The following is a 22,124-nucleotide window of genomic DNA, read 5'->3' on the forward strand; positions in this document are numbered from 1 at the left end:
ATATACTCAAAATGGGTCACCCTACTTCATAAAGATTGTCTCCTTCAAGTCTCATTTAAGGACTCTGGAGTAACTGACATTTACTATAAACTGGTGATTACCTCTTTAAATTTAAATTCCTAATGTTTGTGCAGAAGGATAAGGAAAAGAAGCTCAGCAAATATTGCACATTGCCTTACTTGGGATCTTCTGTTTCCTAATTGTTAGGGATAGTCTGATATCCTATTTAAACAACTTAACTTTAGAGATTTGTAACTAATAATAATAATAATAATATAAAGTGAGAAATTAAGCATAAATCTTCTAATTGGTTATAAGGAGATGGAAATCCTTAGTGACCCATGTTGTACTCTCCAGAGTTCCCAAGTGCTTGCGGTTCTACTTTCACAGCTGTCAGTGAATATGGCAGGGAGTTTTATAGAGCACAGGTTACCAGTTAAAGTTTACAGATAAATTTTATGGGAAGGGAATTTGTGAGAAAAAAAAAATGTGTCTGCAAATGTCTGAGTTCTTGGTGCATCTTAGACTTGGTGTGGATTTTCAGGCAAAACGAAACTGGCAGGAGAATGCACATGTTCACGTCCAAAGCGAGCACCAAGAGTCATGCCCCTCTTCCGCAGCTCTGAAACTGGCTCAGCAGACAGCTACATGGACTCCCGCTTTTGGTTGCATGTCGTTGGAAAGCATCAAAGCACAAAAGACAGAATTGCATTCTGGATGCAACACGATGTCAGCAACACACAGAGGTGCCAAGGGTGGGCGCACTGGGGTCAGGACAGGACTGACACCGTCACAGCAAGCAGGCAGTCTGTGTCCACACAGCTCTGTCATCAAATCGCAAAGTTCTGGGTCCAGGAGCAACGTCCCAATATCTGGAGAACACACAAGTTCACAGGCACCACACTGCTAGAGAAAGTGACATTCCGTCTGATGTAGGGTTGCCAGACTTAGCAAATAAAAAAGTTCAAGTGTTCATTTCAATTTTAATTCCAGACATTCGAGTAATTATTTTTATCACGTTTCAACAGTTGCATGACATCTACTCACACGCAAAGGAATCCAGTGTTTATCTGGAATGAAAATTGAACAAGGAGTTTTGTATTCTGACCAGTAACTCTACACTGTCTCCTATCGGAAGGATATAGCTTTTTAAAAACAAAATGAACAAACAAACAAACAAAAAAAAATCCAGGGATCCTGTAGAGAAGGGGGTGGAGTTTGACTGGTGTGTCCCAAGTGTTTGTTGGAGGGGGCAGAAGAGAAACAACATAAAGGACAAACAGAAGAAACCAGTGAAGAAATTTAGGACAACTGTCTTGTGGGAACTAAAGATTCACACGTCATTGCCCAAATCCAAGATTCTCACAAAGACTAAAGGTTGGGAACACTGGAAATCTGAGGGCAGTCTTACTTAACGTGTCCCTGAAGAGACCACATGACAGTACAGTAATCAACAAATTATTCAGAATTGGTCACTTAAATGGTTGGTTGTGGATTATTTTGTGAAGAATTTTCAAAACTGTCTACTAAAAGAAACTTCAGCTGGGCAGTGGTGGAGCACACCTTTAATCCCTGCACTCAGGTGGCAGAAACAAGCAGGTTCCTAAGTTCAAGACCAGACTGGTCTACAGAGTGAGTTCCCAGACAGCCAAGGCAACACAGAGAAAACCCTGTCCTGGAAAACCAAAAAAGAAAGAAAGAAATTTCATCCATGCTCTCTGCTTAATATAATTGCAGACATCATTGCGGTGATATGATGATATATTCTAACATATCACTATTGCTTCTGCCATTCCTGTAGTTATTGAAATGCAAGCAAGGAAAGTGGAAAAATACCGGGGAGAAAAAATAAAAACAAAATAGCAAGAGTGGGTCGGCACACAGGAGTGCTTTTCTTGAAAGTTACTGCGCTGTGTGCAAGATGGTTCAGGTTCAATTTTTTTTAAAAGAGAAAATAAAATGAAATGAAAATTAAAAAATTTTTATTTTTTAGGAAATGACAAATCCATGTAATGTAATTATAAAAAAGGGAGAATTTGATATTGAGTAAAATAATTCTCACTACTGATCTGTCTCTGTAAACTTTTGATAAGAGTTTTTGAAAATAAAAGATTAATAAGGAGCTAAAAGATGATTTTTTTTTCTTTTTCTCTCTCTGTCTATGTGTGTGTGCACACATGTGTGTGCCGGGGATTCAGATGACTTCCTCAATTGCTCTCCACTTATTTTTTTTGAGACAGAGTCTCCCAGAAAACTTGAAGCCCATCAATTGCTAGACTATCTGGTCAAAAGCCTCACTGTCTCCATAGTGAGCTCTGGGACTGCAGAAACACACAGGACTTTTATATGGAGTGACAAGGATGGAACTTAGACCCTCATACTTACATGGCAAGCACTCACTGACTGAGCCGTCTCTCTGGCCCCATGAATTCTTTAAGCATTCAACAACTATTCAACTCAAGTTGGCACATTAGGAAATGACTCTTGTACTTGGTAGTTAAAAACTGCCATGTAATGTTATGTTTTTATAAGGCCAATATGTTATAATTAAGGAAACATATAAATACAGACGTGAAGTTCTTTAATGGTTTTACGTTCTCACTCTTGAGTAATATAAAGAGTATATCAAATGAATTGGGTTCTCCCATGGACTCTGTCCCAGCACCAGAGCCTTCAAAAACTGCATAAAATACTGTGAAATGAGAACGTGGGAAGAATGTGGTAAGAGAGAACCCAGGCATTCTGTTTCACAGCACACACGGGGAGAGCCAGCCCCAAATGAGCACACGCTGCAACCAACAGCTGCAAGTAAGTTAACTTTAATAGTGACTGCTGATGTTCGTGTGGGGAGAATTATTCTGCTGCATGTGCTTTTTAAAAACTGAATCCTCTTGCAGTCCTGGAGTGTCTATTGTCGGAGTAAAAGCACACGGTGGGTTCTCCTTCCTTGGGGAAATTTTGTATCAAGGTTAATTGTGATGAAAAAGTGACCAGAGATAGTTTAAAGGGTGATTCAAGACAGCAAGAGAAATGCAAATATCCTACTTTAGGTCGGACAGAATTCTGGAACACCCAGTATTTAGCGGCAAGAAGCAAGGTGTCCAGAAGCCAGCATTCATTTCACAATATGGTTGGTACCCGCTTCAGGGGTGAGAAACCTTCACTGCACATATGATAAGATGGAAGCTAAAACTCGCTAGGAAATGGCAACTGTCATGGAGAATAGAGGATGCTCTGATACGAAGAGCAATTATCCTCACTGGAGCCTCTGCCTGATTAGTCTTTGCCAAGACTGATTATGGAGCTTACCTAGTGGAAATTACCTGGAATACAATGCATTCGAGCAAGCTAGGGCGAACCCTGAAGACTGCTTTGCAAGCCATCCTTCATTCGTTTTCAGAGGTGTGGGTTTGTTTGAAGCACACTGTTAAGGCTGCCTCAGACTCACAAGACTCCTGCCTCAGCTTCCTGACGACCAGAGACCGCAGATGTGTGTTCAACCACACTCAGCCTCAGGGGAGTTTTAAAAACATACTCTGTTTTCCTATATGTGTTAGATGAATGTTAACTTCATCTGCACCAGGAAGCCTAAGCCATGTCAAACCCAGCTTCCGTTTATTTTCCCACACCTGGATTCTGCGTTTAGGAAAGTTCCAAATGTTAGGTTACAAAATGTCGTTTCAGAGGCCCTTCTCCGAGCTCTGATGACACACACACACACACACAGGCCCACACACACATCCCACTCTGAATGTCTCATCCTTTTCTCCCTGTGGTTATTCTGACCCAAGCCATACTCACAATGTTAGTGACATCTGGAGAGGCTCCGTTCTGCAGCAGAAGGAGGACAATGTTCAAGTGGCCCATGAAGGCAGCCACATGTATTGGTGTGAGGCCAGACTGCGAAACAAAGCAACAGCAGTTTTACTCCTCTGCACGGTGGGCTTTGGGGGGAGGGGGGGCTTCTTCAGATCAATAAGACGAGTGGAGAGGACAGAGGGTGGGTGAGAGGAAGAGGAAGGTGTAAGAGAAGGAACGTTTGGTGAGAAGCTAGAACACTTTTCTACCTCTGTTATAGCTTGGATTGAAGCCCCATATTTCACCAGCAGTTCCATGACTTTGATGCGGTTTTTCTTGCAGGCAATGTGCAGTGGAGTAAAACCATTCTGTGCGAAAGACAATCGAGTTAGTCGAAAACATGCAGAAACAATTCTCACGCAACTCCATGCTGGCAGAGCACAGGCAATAATGTTGGATCGTCACATAATGCCTCCGTCTCTTCAAACCGTATTGAAGTGGAAATTTGGGAAGAGAAGTGGTGGTGGTGGTGTGTGGGGGGGGATAAGCTGAATTTTGCTGCTATCATTCTGAGTGCAGACAGTGGAGACAGACAAAAGCAGAGGGACGGTATGTGAGCCTACTTTTCACAGGAGAAAAAAAAATAGAGGGCAAATACGCTTTTAGGTGGCCTAAGGTGTTTTAGGCTGTCTGGACTGGTCAGGTGAGGGAAAAAAGATGGAGGGAGTAGAAGAACATTTCAAAAGTGGAGGTCCAGTTTCTCAGGGCATAAGAATTGTTCATCTACTTTCAAAAAAAAAAAAAAACTAACAACATGACAGCTTTATAAAAAGTGTTTCAACTTTGCTATTTTTTTTCCTCAGGGAGAGTTTCAAATTAGCAGAAATCATTATGCTCACAATATTTATGAAGAGAAGTTAAGTTTTATATTATAACATGTATACCAATCGGACGCATTCAATTTTATAAAGAAACAATTAAGTTCCCAGATATATTTTATTTTATGTGGAGATCATTACGTCCCGGAGTATTTTCAAGAATGATATGGTGAATTTCTGGAACGGCTCTCTTACGACACTTAAAGCTAAATTCAGTGATGCTTCTGAAAGTCATGTGAAGTTTTGTAAACTAGGATACCAGTTCCAGAAACTGAAGAAATCGCATCAACAGGTACCTAGTTCCGGGCTAAATTGTTACGTATTATACCTTTTGTCTTTTTATTTGAACAGTTGCTCTTTTACAGAATGACACCTGTCTTGCCAGTTAACAGTTTTAAATGTCCTGGGGGACTGAGTGTCATTTGGAGTTCTCCTATGTTACCAGTTCTCAGGGGAACATATGGTCTCACTTAAGTGGTGACTTTGTGTTCTTCACAGTGGAGTGATGAGCAGAATGTGTTGAGTCATGTTCCCTGTTTATAAACTATGTCATGAGCCAGAGATCAGTAGCCAAATGGACATGCGGCATTACGATACATGCAACTGATCGCCTGTCGTAGTTTCTAAGCTCTTTTATCACTATCTAGTTAAAAAGTGTTTTCAACTTCTTATGAGAAATTTAAACATGACCTTGAAAGTACAATCACTTGATAAGTAATTAGTAATCGGTGAATTCCACTGAAATTTTTCAAATAAATCCATATGCTCAATTTTTAATAATTTAATTGATCGATTATTTTGCTTAGTGATCACATGATTGATTGACTTTTGAGAAAGGATGATCTCATTTATCCCAGATTGGCCTTGAACTTACAATGTAGCCAAGGACCTTGAACCTCTGATCTCCTACCTACAGTTCCTGAATTCTAAGATTATAAGCATGCCCCATCATGCCTCATTTTCGTGGTGCTGGGGATGAAGCCTACCATTCCATACATGCTAGGCAAGTATTCTACAAATTCAGCTTCTATCCTAGCCCAATATTTAGTCATTTTAACAACAGACTTTCAAAACTGTTTGAAGGGAATTTTAGTTGACATAAATCATGTGAACATATAGGAAAGCAAAACAGTGTGCTTAGAGTGAGAATTAGAAAATGAACGACATAAATTAGTGCCTGCCTAACGTACCAATTAGTGAGCTATAAGTGAAGCAAGAAAGATTTGATCCATATTATTACACCGTGAGAGACACAAAGCTGCTCTGGGAATGGCTTCCTACAGGATCTCTTGAGCAGGTCCTGGAATGCTTTCTTTACAATGCCTTGCACCCAGCCCATGGATGGGTAGTCCGTCCATAAAGAAAATATCCAAGGGACTCTCACCAGCTTCTATCTTAGACCTCCTCATAGAGTCAAATATATTCACCATTTTAAAATCTTTATTTTCCTTAAGAGATTCATCAAGATCAAACTCTTCATACCTGTATCCTAAATCTATCTAGTATTTAGAGGTACCTAGGAAGGAACTTTTCTTTCTCTGTCTTTTTCCTTCCTTCCTTCCTTCCTTCCTTCCTTCCTTCCTTCCTTCCTTCCTTCCTTCCTTCCTTCCTTCTTTCTTTCTTTCTTTCTCCCTCATGATGGGGTTTCCCTGTGTAGGCCTGGGTGTTTTGGAACTAGTTCTGTAGACCAGGATGGTCTTGAACTCAGAGATCAGCCTCCCCCTGTCTCCTGAGTGCTGAGATTAAAGGAAAGCACCAGCACACCCTGACATTTCTTATTTTTTAACATCTAGCTTCTATTTTAAAACACTTATCATCCCAGAGTTTTATACCATTTGCAACTTGTGGGTTTCAGAAATAACAATCTGGTGTTCTCCTAAATCTGTTCATGTTCATGACCACTTAGAAAACTATGAAAGCATAAAGTAGGCTGTCAGCTCTCAGGGAGTGACAAGCTTGGCAGTTATTAACTGTGGATCTATAACCACACATTGCTGTAGGTGCCGTTGGCCAATTAATGTGATTTTGCTTTCTCCAGCTATATTTGGTGAATGTGGATTGGGCCTGGTTTACCAGGGCTCTTGCATTCGGGTTGGCTCTCTTGTCCAGAAGGAGTTTGGTGACACGGTAGTGACCACAATGTGCAGCAACGTGAAGGGCCGTCAGGTAATCCAGGGTGACATCATCTACAGGCGCCTTGTGCTGAAGCAGGTGCTTCACACATTCCACGTGGTCCCCCTGTGCAGCCATGTGAAGTGGAGACAGCCCGTTCTGCACATCAAAACAGAAAAAACAAATCCATGTTCTGTTTGCATTCCTTTCATGTTTAGGACCCTTACAAAGTCGGTCTCGATCCTCAACACAGTTGGAAGCAGGAGAAATAACTCTTCCTTAATATCCAAATGTAGAGTAGATTATGTTGGGTAAGAGTGTATTTAAGTTTATAACCATAATAATCTTTAGCAAAAGACATTACATGCTTTTCACAGTATGTGTCAATTCAGCTTGATTTTACAAATTATAAGAACAGTATTAAATATATAGGAATGATGGCTCATACATAAATCATTTGCATTTTATACTATAAAAAGCAGTCTACATTAAATTATCTCTTTACCTGCATTTCCCTTTCTGTATAAACAGAGGAGTACTTGGATAAAGAAGGGAAAAGTGAATGCATCAGGCAAGAAAAATTTCACCATATCTTAGGTTCAGGCTTTAGAAAAATTCTGAGATTCTTTTTTCCCCAATAATAATACAAGACTTACATTAAAGTATAAATGAAGAGACAGGTAGGTGTTGGAAGAGCATGAAGCCACTGAAGATCATGTATCAATGACTTCATGGCTCTCAACCTTGAGGACAGTCTAGTTTTGCGATATTAATATAGACTCAAACAGTCTTCACCTTACTGGGAAGGCAATCAAGAGTAAAACTTAAAGGATAGGGTAAGCCATTCTTCATAATCAGTGTAAGTCAAAAACAACTTCGTATTTTGTGGAGTTCTATTTTGTGGTTGTCTCCTTCCACCTTTACATGTGCTCTTGAAGACTTGTTTGACAAGTGCTTTTTAACCTGCTGAGTCATCTTGTCCCATCCACAATTTCGCCCTCCACCCCATTTTTTTAAGTAGGCAGATAAATATCAAAAAGAAGAACTCACACAATGTTTAGAAAAATATTTGAACATTGTCCATTCAATAGACCATACTATTGCTAGTGCTTTAATAACCACGCAGGAACTACCAAATATAGTTTGTTGATTAAACAACTATTTTGGTAATCATGTTATCAATTCAAAGAAGTAAAAATCATGTTTACAAAAAATGATATAAAAGCCCCACAGTCCAGTATTCTCAATAAGAAAGGTGACTTCGAGAATGAGAAATAGCTACAACTAAACATATAAAAATCTTAACTGTGGTTGTTTATGGGTGGAAGAGTTCAAGGGAACTGAAAATTATGCTATTTGTTCCTGAAATGAACGGCATTAGGAGTCATTGTTTTGATATTTAGAAATACATTAAATGGACTTTGAAAAGAGGAGCAGGTAGGAAAATTTCCACTTCAGGGAAAGAAAATGTCTAAGTACAGATAAAACAAACTGAAGTAGTGCTCATCTGAATTTCTGTCATCCATTGTTGTTGATTGAAGGTTATTAATCCACTTGAATATTATGTCTGAAATTAGACAACATTTCAGTCTTTGTCTAACCCAGGGCCCCCAGTTATTTTCAACCCTCCTTTTCAACCTTCCCTTCTAACACATCTCCATTTCTTTGTGTTAGCTACCACCTTCAGAAACACTTTCTTCCATGGACCACCAGTGCCTACACTGGGCTGAGAAACAGTTGATTTTTATTTTCTTTCCTGTCCTCCATTTCAGGACTCTCCAAAATTACTCATAGTCCTGCAGCATCCTGCCTGCCAAAAGCTTTCCTCCAACCCTACTTCTGCTCCCTGGAAACTCTGTCTCTTGGTCCACAGACCCAGGTCATTCTAGCATTTTCCTGCTGTCCCACTTGGCCTTTCTTCCTAGCCCCTCCACTCCTTTGTTCCAGTCACTGACCTGCAGAAACGGTCTTCACCAAGGACCCCACAGCCACTAAACTTGCTTCAGATCCAGAGGAGGCAACAGCAATGAACAAAACATCCACCCCAAAACCACAAGGACAGATATCTACACCAGAAAACAACTTACACCATTACACCAGATGCCTGGATCCCAGCACAAAAACACAAGCATGAGCAGCCAAGACAATATACCTCCTCCAGAAGCCAGAAATTTTATAACAATAGTTCTCTTCACCCCAATTGTGATTTAGCTGAAGCACAAGACAAGGACTTCAAAACAACAATTATGAATATATTCAAAGAACTTAAAGAGTATATAAATAAATGGCTTAATGAAGACTATGAAAGCACAAACAGTTGAATGAAATAATAAAAAACATTTAAAGAAATAAGAGAAATAGAATCACTAGAGAAAATCCAAACTAAAATAAAACTGAAAATCAAAACATTAGATACCAAACAAAAACCTCAGAGGTAAGCCCCACCAGAGATTACAAGCTCTGGAAATGAGAATTCCAGAATTTTAAGATATGGTCAGAGAAATGGATAGTTCAGTCCAAGAAAATGTTAAATCTAAAAAGTCCAGGTACAAAACATCCAGTACATCTGGGACACCATGAAAAGACCAAACCTATAAATAATAGGTATAGAGGAATAAGAAGAAACCCAGGTCGGAGAAGACTATAGAAAAAAATTTCTCCAGTCTAAAGAAAGATATAGTGATCATGGTATGAGAAGCATATAGAACACCAAACAGACAGGACCAAACCAGGAACTGCCCAGGACCCATAATAATCAAGGCACTAAATGTTCAGAACAAAGAAAGGACATTAAAAGCTTCATGGGAGAAAGACTAAGTCATGTATAAAGTCAGACTTATTACAATGACACCTGACTTTTCAGCAGAGACTATGAAAGCCATAAGGAGTCAAAATTATTCAACCTCTAAGAGACAACAGATGCCACCATCCCAGACACTATACCTGATGATCTGAAGAAAGAGTCTTATAAAACTATAGAACAGAGGAAACACAAAAGGCAAGCACTCCATGATGGGAACACACGTGAAAGACCTCAACAGACAGGAAGGAAGCGACTGTGTCTTAAGGTGAGTGGATTAGGAGGGTAAATAAGGAGAGAGGTTCAAAGGGATAAGAGACTTTGTGAGAGAGGTCTGGCATGGTTGGAAGGGCTGGGACGACAGATTTGCCTTGGGTAATGTCTTCAGAACAGCTGGGTTGTAGGAAAAAAACGAAAAGAAAGCAGTTAGGGACCTCTTCCCATCCAAGTGGGACACACGGTGGCGATGCGGCTCTTCAACAGCTTCTGGTTTAATGATGCATATAGAAGGAAGAGGCAAAGAATGGAGAGAGAGAAACAGAGTCCTGCCTGATACGAAGGATCGGAGCAATTGAAAGAACGAGATGCCCATGAAGGAAGGTACAAGACTCAATGAGAACTATATTTAGGGGTGGGCAAAATATCATCACAGAATTCTAGAAATATCCACATGTGTGTCAGCAAAGCGCTGGAACTGTTTAAAGATAAACTTCAGGACACGTCAGAGGAGGTGTGTATGGAGAGAGAGAGAGAGAGAGAGAGAGAGAGAGAGAGAGAGAGAGAGAGAGAGAGAGAGAGAGAGAGAGAGAGAGAGAGAGAACAAAGACAGAAGGGAACCTCTAACCCAGGATTACTAACAGCCAGATAGCTGGGGGGATAGAGAGGAAATCATCACGGAGACTGGGAAACGGATGCCTGTGATACAGAAGGAATCCAAAAAAATATGATGTCCTAGAAGGCAAATGAGGGAAGCGTTTGGAGAGAGGAGGAATGGGAAGCGGTGCCAGGTGACAGAAATAGGAAGGAACACAGATTCCACGGGCTCTGACTCATGGGCCCAGAGAGCTGGGAAAGTGGGAGTTTGCGGACATTGTTTGCTTCCCATCGTGTCCAGCTTGCTTCAGTTTTTGTCATGGTTACATGAAGAAAAAAATATGTCTAAGCAATTTAAAGAACAAAATGTGGCTTAGTTAGGTAGCAGGGAGCGAGGTGAATCACTATGGAAATTGCAGTGTAATGTGTCACTGGGTTAAGCTAAGGTTAGTGACCACAGTCTGTAGGGACTACATCACTGTTGCCACACTCAGGTACAGGAATGTGACATGGATTTAGTCACCAGAGGCCATAGGGAGTTGCTCAAGGGAGCGCTAGACAGGGAACTGCGTTGTTCAGAGGTAAGGGACCAGGGGGAGGAAAGAGAGGGCGCAAAAGGCGCAACCGCCTGGGGTTGGAGACTCAAAGTGAGCTGAGACCTAGGAGGGTGGGTGGAGAATGTGAGGTTAGAGATGAGAATGATAGGGACCTTATAGTCAGGACACTGAGAATTCGGCATGGATTATAGTGAGGATTCATTTTACTGAGAGCTACAGCTTTCAAAGAATGAGGGGAAGTTGCTTTGAGGAGGAAGCCTGGGTGACTCAAAACTGAGAGCTGTAGTGGGGGAGAGAGGGAGGGCACGATGCTACGCATGCGTAGTGGCTAGTCCTCCTCCAACCTGATCAGTTCATCCGTTCCGACTCCTTTACCCTCACAGAGCTGTGCTTTTCAGTCTCCTGTCTCTGCTGCCCTGGAGAGTCTAAGCTTCTTCAAGATACTTTCTGATGAGAATTCACCTTGCTAGTTCCTTGGTAACCAGAACGGCACCTGGCACATTGCATCTTCCTCATACGTGATATAGCTGGATGCAGAACTGAATGGGTATAACCATGTGGTCGCCAATACTCTGTGCTGGACCCTTAAATTTAAATGACTCCTCTTTTGACAGGAAGCTCACCTTAAAACTCACACTCGGGTAATTCATATTTTCGCAGGATATGAATCCATTGTCAGTGCAAGGTAAAGAAGGTTATTTGAAAATTTTCGTGGAAGATCACATAGGCTTCAGTTTTGTAAAGATTTTAAAAATTTGTGTGTAACACAACTGGACTGTGATTTTGTTTCCATTTAAATTGCAGCCTATTCCTTCAACAGGCTCTCCATGATATCTCTGCAGAACCCAGTCTAAACTGTTGCATATTTTAAAATACATTTTTGCAACATTCGCAGTCAGAATGATCATGAAAACAACGCAGGAAACTTACTTCACTTTACGTCTTTCTTGTATGAAGTCAGTTTCTCTACTAGCTGGGGGGCATATCTTTTAGAGAGGGACCGAATTCTCTATAAATGGTAAAGTGTGTGTGCTGGTTCGCTCCAAATGATACCAAGGAAATTATCAATTAAAGTAGGAATTGAGCCAGGCGTGGAGGCACAGGCCTGTACTCTCAGCACATGGGAGGCAAAGGCAGGCTGATTTCTGATTTGGAGGCCATCCTGGTCTACAGAGCAAGTTTCAGGACTATATAGAGAAACCCTGTCTCAAAACACCAGTGCATCATATATATATGGGAATTTATCTATCAAGGTGATACCATTAACACTGAAAGAAAAAGCTTTGCATTTCTTTATTTTTTTTCTTTTGGGTAATATTAATTAGAATAATTACTTAATAGTAGAGTTGGTTGACTACATTAATCATCTACATTATTTCCATTATCATTCTATACTGTGAATGCTGTGTGTGTGGGTGGGTGTGTGTTGAAGATACGTCATGCGAGGCCAGTATCTTAGTTTTCTTCATCTTGCCCTATTGCTAGCACCAGGGAATATCAACATTATTAAGTGGTAGGAACAGGGTGGAATCAGGAGAAAATGTAAGAGGTTCACATCGGAATTTTTATGGTATTTAAGGATCTAAAAATTGTTGCGTATCCCATTCAATAATTCTGGGTGATTAAATGTCCATTTATGCTTCACAGTATTTTCTGGTAGGTATTAGAGAAATGCAAAACAATAAAATTTATAAATATCGATAATGCAAACCTCCAAACAACTCATTTACTGTGTGATTTTTATTCACATGGAAATGGGTTTTCTTACCTGAACACTGTAATAAAGTGAGGGAAGAAAACGCTCATTGTCTTTTACCATAAAGAACAGAATAATTGCTTTAGCTTGCTTTGTGGTTCTTTATATATGACTAATCCTAAGGTATGCTGTTCCTATCACCGTTATAAATCCCTACTATAGTCGACAACTCTACTATTCAATAAATATTCCAATTAGCGTTACCCAAAAGAGAAATATTTAATAAATTCTAAGCTTTATCTTCCAGTGTTAATGGTATTACCTTGAAAGATAATTCCACATGTGTTATATAGTCATCTTAGAAAGTCATAAAAAATTTTAGCTTATGCAATGTAATAGTCTCATATATATTAATATATTTAATATAATATTGTTAGTCAAGTTTTTATTTACAGTAAAATAATAGTTTTTTTTTTTAAAAATACAGTAGGAAACTAGAGGTATTCACTTAGCACATCTTGATGTATGCACTTGCTCGTTTTAATAATTTTGCAAATTTGGTATTTATTTCTTATTTTTAGTACATTCAGTAAGTTTTACTGGTGGTTTAGTTTTAAGAAGAAAGACCACCCAAAGTGCCTTAAGTGTCCTCGGATGCCATCTTACAATGACTCACCTTGGTCCTTGCCAGCAAGGGGGCACCCCGTTCCAGCAGCAGCTCCACCGCTTGGTCATGCCCACTTCGCGCAGCACAGTGAAGTGGTGTCAACCCGTCCTGGCAAGAGAATGAAGATACTAAGCCTGAGTTCACACTCCTTTAAAAAGAAACAAACCAAAAGAAGATTATGCCTTTTGCCACTGATAGGAAAGAGGCTGAAATTTGATCCTGATGACCTGATAAAAGCATACCAGAATGGCAGCAGCTTACCTAACAGAGAGAGAGGAGTGAAAGAGAGAAGACAGAAAAAGATTATGATGTAGAATCAGAAAGGGAAAACAGAGGCTCCCCGCAACTCTGCTCCAATATAGGCAGACTGTCTGTATTGGAACAGGTTGAATTCTGGTCAAATGTTTGCACATTCCAGAAGACGGAAAGGCACAGAGCACATTGATGTATAGCCTACTGGCTGGAAACCAAAGCTGTGGTTGTGCTGTTATGCCCTTTGATTTTGGTTTTCTTTGCATCAACAAGAGACTGTGTCCTTTGCTTTACAGAAGCTTCTCAGTTTCAGGAGGTCCCATTTATTATTTGTTGTTCTCAGTGTCTGTCCTCCTGGAGTTATATTTAGGAAGTGGTCTCCTGTGCCTATGTGTTCAAGGCTAATTCCCACTTTCTCTTCTATGAGGTTCTGTGTGGTTGGTTTTATGTTGAGGTCTTAGGCATAAACCCAAATGATGCTCAATCATACCACAAGGACATTTGCTCAACCGTGTTCATAGCAGCATTATTCATGATAGACAGAATCTGGAAACAACCTAGATGCCCCTCAACTGAAGAATGGATAAGGAAAATATGGTACATTTACACAGTTGAGTACTACTCAGCAATCAAAATTATAAAAAAAAAAAAAAAGAATAACAACTTGAAATTTGCAGGCAAATGGACAGAACTAGAAAAAAAATACATACTGATTAGGTAACCCAGAATCAGAAAGGCACATATAATATTTACTCACTCATAAGTGGCTTTTAGATATAAAGTCAAAAATAAACAGCCTATAGTTCACAACACCAAAGAAACTAAACACAAATATATGGATCTACCTAGAAAGGAGAAAAAGACAAGATCTCATGATTAAATTGGAAGCATGGGGGCAAAGGGGAGATGAAGGGGAAGAGGGGAGAAAGGAAGGTGAGTGGGAGAAAACATAGCTTGGTTAAAAACAATAAATTGTAAAAAAATAAAAACACATTTGGACATAGTTGTGCGGGGACGGTTGCCACATTATTTTCAAGATTTCCCAGCAGGAGATGAAAGGGAGATTGAGCTGGGAAAAAAATGGAAATGATAATGTTTTTTGTCTTGATACCAGCACCCTGTAGTAGCAATATAAGTTGTATAGTAAATGACATAGGATGGTTTCTCAGGTGCATGCTTGGTGGGCTTCATCAGTCTTCAGTTTGGGGAATATCAGACAGTAAGCAGAGGACTCTGTGCCTTGGATTCCAGAGACACAAAGCCCTGTGGTGAATCTAAGATTAGAAATCTTTGACCAAAAGCTACGAGGCGAGGATCCATGCTGTTCACAAAGAGAAAGCAACTTTTTTTTAATTATCTTTTTTTTTAAGATTTATTTATTTATTATGTATACAGTGCTGTGTCTGTATGTATGCTTACAGGCCAGAAGAGGGCACCAGAACTCATTACAGATGGCTGTGAGCCACCATGTGGTTGCTGGGAATTGAACTCAGGACCTCTGGAAGAGCAGTCAGTGCTCTTAACCTCTGAGCCATCTCTCCAGCCCCGAGAAAGCAACTTCTTATTCTGTTTGTCTTAGAGCCTTAAGAGAATGGCAAGGGGGAGAGATGCTGGCTTACATGCTTCAAGTAAAGGGAGATATATCATTTTGTATGAACTGCCTGAAATATGCTCTTTGTAAATAGGGAAAAATCCCAAAAATACCCTTCAGGAAACAACAGGAACTCCTTAGGGAACTTTTAGCATTCCCACAAGAGCATCTAAGAACTAGTGAGGACTAAGTTCTCAGTCTCATGGTTAATGATGCGATGCACCTGCTCACACGAGAGCCCAGCAACGAGTGATGCTAAATTCATTGTCTTCCATGCTCACCTTGGCTGGAATTTGAATCTTTACTTCAAAGCACACCATCAAATTATTGGCAATTCTTGTCCAGGTTTTATATTCCGGGACCTCTAAGTTATAGTTTGAAGGCTAAATTTCTCTGCCCTCCAAAGTTCCCTTCTTCATGTTCCCTTTCTTCTTCACTAAAACCAGACAGACACGCTGGCTTCTCTGCTGTGAGTGATTTGGCAAAGGCTACGCAGTTAACATAAGAGAGGCATCACCTCTCCAGCTGGCAGCTCAAAACTGCTTTGTTCAACCCTTGCTTCCCTTATCTTTTCCCTTCTTTGCTCTCTGACTGTGCTATTTTTCCAGTAATGGACGCTGAAATCGGATCGTTGTTATAAAAATGCTGCATGTCCTAGCTCACGTTACATAATGGTGCAAAAATCTATTTCACCCTTTTAGCAATCTCATTTCTCAAATGAAGACCTTCATATTTCTCAGGAAAATAATGTTTCATAAGTTGTTCCGAAGAGGAAACATGGTGGATATTTCTAGTGTATGTGGCAAGATGCCTAGAACATCACACACATATGATCGCTGGTAGCTGTTACCCCTCTCTAATTGCCTCTTCTGATGTGTTTTGTTCAACATCCTTTAGCATTTTTGTGTACTTCTATTGTTGACAATGAAATATGTGTTTTAATATTTTAAATATAGTCCTCCAATGGGGGTAGCTCTACATTTAAATAATAAATAAGTTTTAAAACAGGAAAGAGTAATGTTCTTAATAAAAACCAAAGTATTCGTCTCACTTTAACTATTTATAAAATTTATAGTTCAACATTAAAGTTGGGGGGGTAGACAGTATCAAAAGGCTGTGATTAAAACGCCTCCTAGCTGCACTCTAAGGCCTTCCGATGGTGAAGTTTCCAAGATGCCCAGCGCCTCAGCAGTTGCCAAAACAGAAGTGACAGTGAGGAGGAAAAGGCACAGATTCATTTTTATGCCAACAAAAAAAAAAACCTCTATAAATTTTGCGTTCCTTCAGATAAGGGAACCCTCGAACATGTGAAAAGGAACAAGCAGATGAGGGAGAATTCCAGACAGAATACGTGATATTCTGATGATTTGTGAACATCTTGATTGCTAGAACTGAAAATAAAGATAATTAAGACTTTGAAATTATGTGTATAGAAACCTGTTTATAATAATAGTCAAATAATAAAGCATTTTCTATTTCAAAGATGCTTTGAGAGATGGGAAAGCAAACTTGACTCCATTATCTTCCGTTAACTTAGTAATCAAGTACTGTATTCCAGAATGGGCCTCTCACCCCACGTCACAATCCTTGAGTTCAGGCTTCACCTCGGCTTTGGTAAGAGGCATAGGATCCTTTTAGCTGTGGCCAGGGTATGGGACTCTAACAATGCAGTAAAGCAGTGCTACTTCGGCACGAGGGATGCTTAGCTCCTGAGCGAAAGGTGTACCAGAGCAACACTGTGCACCATGCTACATGTGTGAATGAACCTAGCCCACAAGAAGCTCACTTTCTCATCCCTTGCCACTTCTGCCTACAGCAACGCCAGGTTACCATCTCTCAGCAGATAATGGAGAAAATATTTATGCCATGGAAATCAGCAAGGGAAAAGACTAAAAACTAAGCCATGTCATTTTATCTTGTTTTTAAAGAGCCTGCTATTAAATATTCACCAGCATACAGTATCCCTTGGGTACCAGTAGTCAATCCTTCTTCCCCACGTGTGTGTGTGTGTGTGTGTGTGTGTGTGTGTGTGTTGTGTGTCTTTGACTCGGTCTCAACCTACTCTCTCTTCTGCTCCCACTCCACAATATAATCCATCAAGTGTGACCTCAGATGTACTGGGCAAGTGCTCTTTTACTGACCAATGCCACCAGCCCATGACTTGATCTTGGAATAGGAAGATATGATCTGGCTTGTTCAATGTTGGGTCTCCTGAATTCATGGCACGAGCAGGAACTCAGAAAACTATGGAGAGGATGAAAGAACAGAATGTCCACACTATACAGAACTAGAAAATCTGCTCTTTGCATCTAAATGCTTGATTCAAATTCCATTTACTTTTTCTATCCAAAAGCTACAGAGGACAAAATGTGGTCCCCAAATTCACTTCCCTATGCTTCCAAATTGATAAGTTTCCTAAGAACAATTAAAGGCAAGACTATCATAAGAGTCCATGTCTCTTTATTTCTGAGCACTCCGATTTTTGAAAACTGTGCTATCAGTGTTAGACTTTGTATATGCAATGCATGCATGTGACCCATGAAGACAAGAACATCTTTGAAGAACCCAAGAAGTACTATAATGGCAAATAGAAACAAACTCAATTGTTCACTAGTGAGTATCTGCTTCAGAACAGCATTAACAAGAGTAGTGAATATCCTTAATATGCCGGCTATGGTTTTTAAAAATTATTGCACTAAGGTTTAAAAACAAGGGGTGAACTGGGGGAAGAACATGGACAGCAAGGCAGGAAGCAGGAAGCAGGCAAAGCCTGAGCATGCCCAAATTCTCAGATTGCCCCCTTTCCTATTCACAGCACAGCAAAAGCTGGAACCAGGCAAAACCCCTATGCAAGAATAGGGTACCACACTCTGGACAGACAAAAAAAACTCCCAAACTCTCTCATGGCATGATGCTGCTATCCTGGAATAAATGTTATAAGAGAAATCAGGTGAGGTTTCTTGGTTTTGTTTTTTAGCACCGTTTTCTGAGTCTTTGTTGATCTTTGTTCCCAGTAACTGAGCATGAAAAACTACTACACTGAGGGGGGCTAGCAGTCTGTTGCTCTATACATTTATGAACAAACATTAATTTTATTTTATCAGCTGAAACCTTTACATGTTGTATGAGAGTGATATCAAACCCAAGAGCAATCTCCTAGCAACATGCTGCTTATATTTGCTGTCTAGTGTTAGAAGGTACAGTGTGAGAGGCAGCAGGGCTTAAAAGGATGGAAAGAAATTCAAAGTGCAAAGATACTCACCCTTGTTTTGGCATCAATCTGACCACCTCGATCCAGTAGGAGCTTCACCATGTTGGTATTGCCCCTTTTGGAAGCCACGTGCAGGGGAGTAATTCCATTCTATACCGTGGAAAGAGCAAACAGAACAGGGTGGATATGGCAGGGTTAAGAGCGCGGCTTCCTAACAAAGAGTACCAAGGGGTTGTGACTTGTGTGTGGTGATTTGACCCATGATATCTACGGTTCAATAGGTTTGGTCATAAGAAACAAAGAAGCCCTAAACCATGGGAGGCAAATCGTTAGAAAATGAAAAGGGTAATGAAAATGTGTATTCGTCAAGAACTATCATAGACACATTGAATGTAAAACAAGAGACAGATGGGGGATGCCTGTGTGGCAGAAGCAAAATCTCCAGTTCTAATCGAGAGCCCAGTAAATGTCTCTCTATAATACTCATATACTATAGAGTTTGAGATCTCAAAGTTTTATACGTTTAAAAATAGGGGAAAATACGTGTATTAATATCCTGTAATAATTATTCTTTAAGATCCCTTCAGAATAATTCACAGAGAAAAACAGCTGGGAAATAATACAAGGTAATTTCAGGACAGAAGTTTTTTTTTTGTTTGTTTGTTTTTTTTTTTTTTCCCCAAACAGGATTTCACTACATAGCTCAGGATAGCCTAGAACTTGCTATATAACTTAGGCTACTGTTAGAATGGAACTCCTCCTAGCTGAGCTTCCAGATTCCTAGGATTGCAGACCTATGCCACCACACATACAGAAGATTTCCAAGGACTATAATAGTTTACACAAAATTTAGTTTGTCTTATGAGATATCAGGTGTCATCATAACGGCATGAATATGTGTCTTAGTTTTTTTGTGTGTCACAATTTTCCAAGTATTTAAATATTTTATCAGTTGAATCATGTTAAAAACCATGCTATATGTGAATTTTATAGTATTATATAAATGAATTTTTCTAACAGAAGCAAACCATTATTATAATTCTATGTACTGTCTTACAGTAACTTTTATGAAGACATCAGAGTAAAATTTTAATTTTTTAGACCAAGAGAGAGAAAATCAAAACTCATCCCCTTGTGTGCCTACTTGTTAAGAAATGGCCCTTACAGAGTTCATGCTTTCTATTTTAACACTGTCATCCAATCACTGGACATTGAGCATTTATGATTTTTATATTGTTTTATAATGTAACAGTTGAATGCCATGTCAAAATTAGTCTCCTCAACTCCTGACGCAGTCTTTATTTTTTATTGATTTTCATTTTCTACGTGTTTGAATGTTCTCTGCCCTCCGAGGCCAAAAGAGGGCAATGGTTCCCCTGGAGCTGGACTTGAATGTGGTGAACAACTCAGGAAAGGGTAGGAGTCGAACTCCGGCCCTCTTGGGAAGCTTTAAGCTCATCCTTGAGCCATCTCTCCAGCTTCCAGGGTCTTGTTTTATTTACTGGGTTATGATATCATCCTGTGATTAAGACAGTGAAAACTTCGGAATCTTTAGGATGGCGGAAGGGGGTTAAATACGAGACCCATGAGAAGCCATTAATGTTCAGATATGCTTTCTTAAAATACGTGTGCTTTACCACGTACCCTGGCCGTGAAGTCCACCGAGGCTCCCCGGTTTAGAAGAAGAGTCGCCACATTGACGTTTCCATAGTGCGCAGCTATGTGCAAAGGGGTGAAGCCGCTCTAGGGAAAGAGAGAAATCGTGGGTAGGAATGCGCCTCACACTGCGGAAAGTGATCCCTAACTAACCAGAAAGCTTACAGCGAAACCACCTGCCGAGTGCATGAGCGATGCAACTCATGTAACAAATGCTTTAATACAACTCTATCACTTAGTGCTGTAAGGGAAAACCAAATACCCTACACTTGCCGGCAAATTGATTTTAATTTATGAAACTAGTTGTCTATCCAAAACTATGCGTCTTGAGTCTCTCAAAAAACCTGGATTCAGCTGGCAACCACTAAGCATGAGCAATCCCTTGTTTCCATCCTCTTAGCAGAAAGGCTCATACGTGGCCACACAAGGCTTTTTAATATGGCTTCTGGAAACTGGAACTGGGGGTCCTTATGTTTGCACAGAGCATGCACTTAGCCACTGAGCCATCTTTCCTACCCTTTGATCTTATTTGTAAAAGAGCATTAGTTGGTGTTTTATCTGCAGGAGTGTGACAATTTCTCAGGAAAAATGTCTACTTCATTCTGCAGTATCAACGCTGACTTCCTATCCCCGTCACAACTGCTTAGACGGTGATTTATAGTGAAAAGGAACTTAAAAACCAATATTAAACAACCCTTCCTCCTATTGGGTTGCCCCATCCTGCCTTGATATGAGGGGTTTTGCCTTGTCTTATTGTATGCTGTTTTTTCATTTTCGGTTGTTGTCTCTTGGAGGCCTCTTTTCTGAAGGGAAATAGGTATGGGGGAGAGGGGAGTTGGGATAATATTGGGAGGGATGGAAAGAGGGGAAATTGCAGTCAGGATATATTGAATAAGAGAAGAATCTATTTTCAATTTAAAATATGTTTGGTATCAATATAATTATGAAATAAAAAAATGGTTCAATTGCATCTAATTTCAAATATGAATTAAATATAATTTTATCACTAAAATAAAATATGTTAAAAATAACAACATCGATGAAATGATGTGGGCATCCGATAAATATTTTATTTCCCACATGCTTCAAAAACAAGCCTGAGAGCCAAATAAAGAAATCCTTTCTATTTCTGATGAAGATGTGGTTAGATCTTTTTGCTGTTCTTCACAATAAATGCATATTATCTTTTTTTATTGAAGTGCTCAAACATCTGGTAATTTTCCTTACTCTGTAGTTTTCATAACTTAATAAAAATATGGGGAAACAAACAGCATTTGTTAGTTAACACACACCACAATTTGCAGGCTATTTCCTATTTTCTTGGACTTAGAAATGGATTTTAACATGTAACCGATTGCTTGAAGAAATATTTTACAAGCCACCGTCAGGTTTTTTTTTTATAGACTTTGTGTATAGACTTTGGTTTTACTGTTTTCAAAATGTCAAGATAAACATTTAGATGGCTCAGGTAATTGAAGGCTGCCGACACATTCAGAAATGTTAGTTGCAAATAATTTTTGTTTTGTTTAGCTTTGTTTTTTCAAGACAGGGTTTTTCTGTAGCTTTGGAGCCTGTTCTGGAACTCATTCTCTAGACCAGGCTGGCCTCGAAATCACAGAGATCCACCTGTCTCTGCCTCCCAAGTGCTGGCATTAAAGGCATGCACCACTATCGTCCAGCTAGTTGCCAATAATTTTTAACTGTAGAGAAGTGAGATATGAAAATAAGAATAGTAACTGTGAATTCTATCTCCACAAATGTGATCAAGATTATTTTACTATGCATGGAACTGCTGCATTCATGCCAAAACTAAGGGGAAAATCAGTATACAACCCATAATTATTTTATAAAATGTCAAAGCCGTTTTCTATTTTCGTCTTAAAAGTTCCTGTCACCCAGACATATTCTGAATATGTGTCTATTACTGTTGCAACAGTTATCTCAGAGATTGAAACATTTCAACCTGCAGGGGAACTCCTTAAAAGCAGGTAGGTACGAAATTCAAATGAGTTCCACGAAGTCCCTGAACGTGACTAGATCCACAAGGCCCCTCCCAGGTGGAGTAAGCAATAAAAGCTGAGAGTTTTGTGAGA

General features: G+C 39.8%; 1 protein-coding gene across 28 annotated transcripts in view; it reads right to left on the reverse strand.

The window, feature by feature from the left end:
- Window positions 1–22,124, reverse strand: part of Ank2 (ankyrin 2) — a 513,191-nt gene that overhangs the window by 99,693 nt on the left and 391,374 nt on the right. For all 28 annotated transcript variants that reach the window (XM_050139715.1, XM_050140008.1, XM_050141378.1 and 25 more), the window contains 6 exons: window positions 20,020–20,118; window positions 18,427–18,525; window positions 13,331–13,429; window positions 6,750–6,947; window positions 4,068–4,166; window positions 3,802–3,900 (listed from right to left, as the gene is read on the reverse strand). In XM_050139715.1, the coding sequence (XP_049995672.1) occupies window positions 3,802–3,900; window positions 4,068–4,166; window positions 6,750–6,947; window positions 13,331–13,429; window positions 18,427–18,525; window positions 20,020–20,118 (693 nt within the window). The remainder of the gene's footprint in view (window positions 1–3,801; window positions 3,901–4,067; window positions 4,167–6,749; window positions 6,948–13,330; window positions 13,430–18,426; window positions 18,526–20,019; window positions 20,119–22,124) is intronic.

Source organism: Alexandromys fortis, unplaced genomic scaffold (assembly GCF_014885135.2).
Source record: "Alexandromys fortis isolate MF-2015 unplaced genomic scaffold, M_Fortis_MF-2015_v1.1 scaffold_19, whole genome shotgun sequence".
NCBI lineage: Eukaryota > Metazoa > Chordata > Mammalia > Rodentia > Cricetidae > Alexandromys > Alexandromys fortis.